Consider the following 7,817-nt stretch of genomic DNA (forward strand, 5'->3'; position numbering starts at 1 on the left):
ATAAAATAAAAATATTTCAAAATAAATATTATTTATTAGTTATTTTTGTTGTTAAATTGTTTTTCTTGGCCGATATGATAAATATTACATTTCTTACTTGCTTCGGCTATTACTTAGCATTTCTTAATTAAGTTCTCAACGTTTCACTACCATTTACGAACTATGCTCACATTTTATTCACTACGCTCAATAAAATGTTAAACTTTTAGTTATCAATCAGTACATTTTCTATATAGAAATTATAAATACGAATTTATTACGCGCTACGTATACAATAACCGGTTAAAATACTATAGTTGTTCAGTGCTACAAAAGCATGTTTGCATGATAAGCAACAATAACAAAAAGTCCCAATTGATTTTGAACAAAGCTAGAAGCCAAGCTAGACGCTACGTTACTAAGCTTAGAAATATTTGGCATATTTTTAGGAGCAGCAAAGGTTACTCGTACAAAAAGCATGAATATTAAGGCGAAAATGCATTAAAATATATGTTTATATAATAATATAAGCAGAAAATGTGCTCTTGGTGTGAGCAGTGTTTGTTTTCAAAATTCTCTAATACATATCTTTTAGATTTTATAAACTTTTAAAATATTTAAAAACTTTGAAAATTTTGTTATTCAAAGTTTAATTTCAATGCGTAACGGGAGTAATAGCAATGTGGCCAACAAATGTGTTATAGCGCTTTGAATGATTGTTAGAGAATTTTTTATAATTTTTTTTTTTTTGTTTTGTTTTTTGTGAGTTTTTCAGTTTTTGATTTTTGTTTTAAAGGCGCGGAAAAACTTTCGTCTGAGATCACTACAATGCTAACAGTTTTGCTAAATATGTTTATATGTATGTATGCTGGGTGTGTTGACGACAAAATTTGGTCGCCTGCAGCGCTACCGCAGCCTTTCCCGAATCCCTCTCTCTTCTTGTATGCTATGTATGTTGTGACTAGTTACATACTTTAATGCTAGAAAATGAGTACTTTCACTGTATTTTKATGTTTGTTGTATTATTTTTGTTGTTGTTGCTGTTGTTGGTTTTTCTTTAACTTTGCTTTGTTAATATTTAATAATATGTATGTACTTATGTATGTTTTTTGTATACTATATAGCTGTAGCATATTTGTAACTACTTTATATACATAAGTTTACTTTTTATATTAATATTTTATATATGTCTATGTGTATGTCTATGCGTGTATATGATTTCATTTTTTAATAGTATTTATGTATATAAATTGCGGCTACGCTGTGGTGTGCTTGCATTGTTTTTGCTGATTTATCACATTTTGAAATAGAATTGAGGTACGCCTGCAAGTATGCAATGCAAGCATCTCGATTGGCTGCCAATAAAATAAAAACCAAAAACAAAAACACGCCGCGCAAAAGCAAAGCACTGAAATGATGTATATATGCGTATGGGTGTGTTCATACCTATGTATAAGTATATGTATAAATGTTAGTTGAATTGTGCTTCGCAACATTGTAGTGTGTGTGCAACATGTTGCCCAGCGCCAGCAACATGTTGCTCGATACAATAAAACTACGCTTAGGCTCTCACTAGTTCAAGCTACATTTTAGTGTTTGTGCAACATGTTGCCAAGCGTCAGCAACATGCTGCTCGCTACAATAAAACTACGCTTAGGCTAACTCCAGTTCAGGCAACATTTTAGGCCTCCGCCGCGTTTTGACTCTGCTGCGTTGTTGTTGTTGTTGTTGTTGGCGATTGTAACGGTGTTAGCGGTGATTCGGTTGAAGGCGAAGGCATTGAAGGTGATGACGGTGTTGACGATATTGTTGTTGCCGGCGAATTCATATTACCGCGAATGTGTCGATTCTCCGGATTTGCCATTACCGATTGTATGAACTCCGATGTCTCGACCTGCAGCTGCGCCAAACGCCTTTGCAACAATTGATTACGTTTCACCAATTTGATCGTCTTCAATGCTATCGATAGCAGACCTTCGGTTTTCTTGATCTCACACATGCTAGAATATGTGTCGGAGTCGGTGTCCTCTTCATCGCTGCCGTAAAGACGCTTGTGACTGTTGTTTTTGTTGCAGTTGCTGGCGCTCAAATTCGTTGTGTGTGTTGTCAGCAATTGTTTGTCGCTCAGCGCTGGTGCTGGGAATACTGTTTTAACGGTGCAATGCAGCATTTGTCGTGCTTGGCTGCTATGGTTGTTGYTATTGCTGTTGCTGTTGCTGTTGGTGGCAGCAATGTCATTGTCATAGCGCGCGCCACCTGTTATGGAATGTACTTCGCAGTCTTCTTCATCGAGTGTGTCATTGTCCAGCTCCATATGTTCGTCGATTATTGCCCGCACCAATTCCGGTCCCATGGTGGATGAAGAGACGAAGTTCTCGGATAATTCCTGTTCATCCTCCTCGTCCTCCATACGCAATCGTTCACCGCGTAACGGTTCTGTGTAGGATTTGTCGGCTGTACTGTCGTCGCTTTGGCCACGTACGCGCAGTGTGGATGAGGTGCGTCCGCCTGCCACTGGAAGTAAAAGAGAATGAGGGAGCTTATTAGTTGGAGAAGGTGTAAAGAGCTTTAAAAGCATGTAATTGTTATAAAATATTTATGACAAAATATTTAAAAAAATATATATGTATATATAAATAACGGTCAAAGTTCTATCAGGAGCTGTGCCCAACTGATGGGCTACAAGACGAAGTGATAAAATGGAAAAAAAATTCATCATGTCATCAGTCAATGAAAACCATGTAAAAAATCCATGAATCGGACTTTGAATTGCTTCTGCATCCATCGTATTCTCCAGATCTGGCCTCCACCGACTATTTCCTGTTCTCAGATCTCAAAAGAACTAGCTCGCTAGGAAGTAATTTTCGTAGAGTGAAGAATTGATCGCCGAAACTCAAGCCTATTTCTAAGCAAACTACAACTCATGCTACAGAAAGGATACCGAAAAGTTAGAGGATCGCTATAATCAAAACTATGTTGAATAAAAAACGAAAAAGAAAATGTTTTTTATTACGGTAGGCCAGGCCGAGCCAGGCTCCATAAGGACACTGAAACTCTTTAAACCTAGTAGTACAACGACCATTCTCCATTAGTTTCGACCGAGCAGCGGTCAAATAACTATCACTTCTGAAGTCAAAAAAGCGTCGTCGCTAATATAACTAAAATAGTCGGTATTATCAAAGTATACCAACTTATTCGATTAGATATTATTGATAGAGATCAATGTAACCTAAGCAGTATAAAAGATATGGGCAAATGCTCTCAAATTTAAGTACTACGCCATCGAAATGCATTGCATGAGAAAGGGTGGAGATCGAGGGCAATTCATCCTGCGATCGCAGCTCTCAGGAGGTATCGGTACCCTGTAACAATATTTGCAGAATTTTTTTCCAACAATTGATAGATCTGGGAGTCCACATGCTACGTGTAGAACCCACCGCGCTCAGCTTTCTCTCTACAGCGCTACAGAAACGGATTTTATGAAATATTTTAATATTAAAATGTGTTCTCTAGGGACAACTCTTATTCCAAAAAGCAAATGTATAATTCCACCAGTAGCGAAGAAGAATCGAAGCTCTTGCTATAAGACAATGTTTAACAGCTTAATATTGAAAAATACGAAACTTATACTGCTGTAGAAGAGTCATTGGCAAATGTGGGGTCTCTCGCCGAAGGGGTCCTCTGGTTCTGCGACAGCATAGTCAAGACCATTATGTTTTATGAAGAGTTTATGTGGTGGAGGGTTCTTCAAATGAAGAAACCCGAGAGCATTCAACGGGTGGCGCACATCTTCGTAAGCTGTATGGCTGCAAATACGTTGAAAAATACGAAAATGTTCTTGAGACGGGCGATGTTTTCAAATTGACGAGAGTTTTCAATAAATTATTACTGGTGATGATGGAACTTATATTCGACCGCATATCACGAAGAAATTTGTTAAATAAATTGGGAATATCAAAACAGTTGTAAAATTTACAATATATGATAGTCTAATAAAAAAAATTACCATAAAATCACTAAGCAAATAACTTCAATAATAAATTTAATTACGCAAATTTTAATCAAAACGCTCATAAAATTAATGGAAATTTATTGCTAAAAAAAAACGAATTGTGATAAAAGCAATGGAAATTGGCATTGCCTATCCAGTGGATCACGTGTTGGCAACCAACGCCCTGCATTTCACGCAGCCACAATCAAAACATACAAACGTCTGTTGTATATACATATACATACATATGTATATGTTTATTTATATATACGTAAGTACATGCGCTGCGGCACACGAGTTAATTCCGGAAAATGGGTCACATCTTACAGTTACGTGCGATGCTACGCAGCGTTGCATTTAATTAGCAATATTGCTCTTGATAATCGGAAGCAAGCGTTGGCGCACTTCGGTATGCGCAACAACAATAACAACAACAACAGCTCAGAATGTGCACACACCCGTTCGCAAATAAGAAAACATGGTCAGTGTGAGTAAATAAGCAATAAAAATGTGTCAGTCTCATGCGCTCAACGGCTGAAGGCAGTGTACGCGTCGAAAACGTGACCACACCAGAAGCCACGGCAATAAATGCAGCACGGTCAGTTGAGCAGCGTTGAATGCAATGAGGAAGCTCGCAGTGTGGCTTATGGGTTGGCCAGCCAGCAGTTGTATAAATAAATATGTATGCAAGCATGTGCTTATATATAGCGCTAAAAAGCGGTTGATCCATTCAAATGATTCATTGTTCGCGTTGCTGTCAAGTTTATACTCGTAGCACAAATATAGATCTGGGTGCATAGTTTATGTGCAGTCGCTATGTCTACATGTCAGTTAACCAATTCACCTTTGTGACTGGTGAATGAGGTCACTTAAACATGCGTCCGTTGAATTGTAAACACGTCAACCGAACTGAAGTGGCCAGCACTTTTTGTTAAGGGGTTAGGTGGGTTTGAAAATTTCCAAAAATCGATTTTTTTTTTTTTTTTTTTTTTGTTTTATTAAATTCTACAATACCTCTAAAATATATTCCTAAATTTTAAAGTTGATCTGAGTAATAATTTCGGAGATACAGCCTTGCGAACTTGTGCACTAAAGGCTAGCTGGCACTGTCTATAAACGCGTTTTTCTCGAAACAGTGTTTTTGAAGTCGGTAGACACGATTTCTCGAAAAGTTATCGACCGATTTAGTTCGTATTGTGTACACGTTTTTGAAATAATATTATCTAGTTATTGAACGAAGAATGTTTTCTTGTTTCATTACAACTTATTTATCTGACTAAAAAATGTTGAAAATTTTACCAAAAATGAGATCTTTTGTTCAAAGTCCGAGAAAAGAAGGACAATTTTAATATTTTTTTTTATTACGTTCTCAAACGAGATTTAGATATGTACTAACAGAATATGCTCCGTTTTTTTTATTTTATATGAACCAATAATAAGTTATGCTGTCCACGGCGAAAGCACTTTTTTCAGAGACACCCAGGGAAATGCGGTCTCAACGGCGGAATTTTCAATATTTTTGTATCGAAATTTCAGAAGATATTGTTAGAACATATATCTTTGTATAATATATTATATTTTTCAAATATATGATTGTTTGTATAAAAAAAGATCGTTAAAGTACCTTTTTTTTGTACCTCTGAAACCCATCTAACCTCTTATGTGAACGTCACTGGATGAGCGATTAACGAACTTATGATCGTCAGTTCGAAACCTGTTTAAGACAAAACTTAAAAACTCTATGTGAATTTTCCACACGCGATCGAAGTTATACAGAAACAGTACTGGATTTAGATGAATCACATACATAAATATGTATGATAGATAGTAGCAAAAACTGCGATCGATTAAGAATAAAACTCGCCTACAAGGAGCCTGTACAGTCCTGCTGACCAGAACAGAACAGAAATAATTAACTGTGTTCCGTATGTGCATAGCCGCATTTAAAGCCATCGGAAATTTTAATTTCTTGAATGAACTCTCGTCCTAAAATGAGCTCCAGATTACCTAAAGCTGCTTGAATGGTAAAGAAAGGAAAGGATAGGAAAGAAAAGGAAAGGAAAGGAAAGGATAGGAAAGGAAAGGAAAGGAAAGGAAAGGAAAGGAAAAGAAAGGAAAGGAAAGGAAAAGAAAGAAAGGAAAGGAAAGGAAAGGAAAGGAAAGGAAAGGAAGGGAACGGAACGGAAATGGTAAGGAAAGACAATAAAAGATAAGGAAAGGAATGGTGAGAAAAGGAAAGAAACTCAAGGAGAGGAAAGTAAAGAAAAGGAATGGAGAGGAGAGGAGAGGAAAACATAGTTATTAGTCGTCCACTTCTCTGACTAAACAATAAGACAAGCAGTTGGACACCCCTTTGTACTTGGAATATAAATCACATAGCCCGAGAACTTTCCTGGTGTCAATCAAAATATGCAAGAAATATTCTCCTTCTTTTGCTGATTTCAACCAAACAAGTTTAGACAAAATTTGTGTCGAAAGGAGTTAGAAATTTAAGAGTGGATTCAGCTAAGTAGCGAACAAGTCTTAGGAATAATCTATTGAGCACTTTTTACTGATACTTTCCGCCATTTTAGTAAAAGTCAGAGTCCGTGTGAGTAAGTTAGTCCGTGCATTAAAAGATCTACATATCGGCTGCGTTTTCCACTTCTCTCCAAAAAAGTCGGTAAATTGTTATGTCACAAACTTTTTGGTGGTGATTAATTTGTGAAAGCTCTTAATATAATTCAATACTTTAGGCGTTGATCATGAACACATCGGCTTGTATGCATAAAGGAGACTTCGGAGTAAGAACTCGATATATGTCATGATGACGAAGCTTTTAGTAAATGACAAATATATAGTTAACTATACTCAAAAAGTGCCAAAAATCAAAGCAGATAACCTTTTGAAGGCGGAGAAATTTATGAGTCAGAGGGTTCTAGTATTAGACAATTCAGATGCACAGCAATATGAGATGTTTAGTTGTTTTTAGATTGTATTAGCTAACGACTATCGGTTGATTAAGAAAAGAATTTCAGCTTTGACCAGCTGTTGGATTCTGTTTTACTCAGTGATTTGCCTCTATAACCTAAAGTATAACTTAAAATATAACCTAAAGTATAACTTAAATGTAACTTAAAGTATAGCTTAAAGTATAACCTAAATTTAATTTATTTATCAAGTAGACAGCTGACCCAAATTGACGCAACAAATTGAGATCGCAAACATTTCCATGCAATTTCTTTTAAGCCAACACCACACAAGGTTGCGTAATTTATAAATATTCATATATATACATATATCACATATCTTATATCATATGTATATAATTAGCTGTGCACATTTGTTTTCAGTTACCTTTGTTGTTGCGGCATATTTGTTTGCACATTGCCAAGCCGCACGACAGGGCAGCTCAAGTCAAGTGGCCTCGTTATGAAAGCCTACTCTGAACTATATACAGACAAGGCAGGTGATTATCAGTAGACCTACGTTCAAGGCATGTGCAAGTGGTTTTTGCACTTCCAGTTAGTTTTAGTTAGAATTACAGTAAAAAAAAAAAATAAGTTAAAAGGAAGTGACGCATAAACTCTCTGACTAATTTGTAAACGGCACAATATAAAATATTAAAAAGAGAAACTAACTTTTAAGCTTGAAACTTTTCCAGATTTTATTTTATTTTATTTTATTTTATTTTTTTTTTTTTTTTTTTTTTTTGTTCTTCCTAAGCTACTCCTATTAAGCAACTAAGGACCTTGATTCCGAAAAAATTAAAAGTTTGTGAATTTAATTTTAAGTCGAGGGTTTTATTTTTAATTTTAAATTAGGTGCAGAACCTCGCCTAACCTAAGTTTTACATACTTACATCTAT

The 7,817-nt window shown here is 35.9% G+C and overlaps 1 protein-coding gene across 1 annotated transcript in view; it reads right to left on the reverse strand.

Moving 5' to 3' along the window:
* Window positions 1–1,172: 1,172 nt before the first annotated feature.
* LOC108976320 overlaps window positions 1,173–7,817 on the reverse strand; it is a 46,246-nt gene continuing 39,601 nt past the window's right edge. Inside the window, exon 3 of the mRNA XM_018945345.1 lies at window positions 1,173–2,493. Coding sequence (XP_018800890.1) covers window positions 1,661–2,493 — 833 coding nt within the window. The 3' untranslated portion in view covers window positions 1,173–1,660. The remainder of the gene's footprint in view (window positions 2,494–7,817) is intronic.

This window comes from Bactrocera latifrons, unplaced genomic scaffold, assembly GCF_001853355.1.
Source record: "Bactrocera latifrons isolate USDA-ARS-PBARC rearing strain unplaced genomic scaffold, ASM185335v1 scaffold_75, whole genome shotgun sequence".
Lineage (NCBI taxonomy): Eukaryota > Metazoa > Arthropoda > Insecta > Diptera > Tephritidae > Bactrocera > Bactrocera latifrons.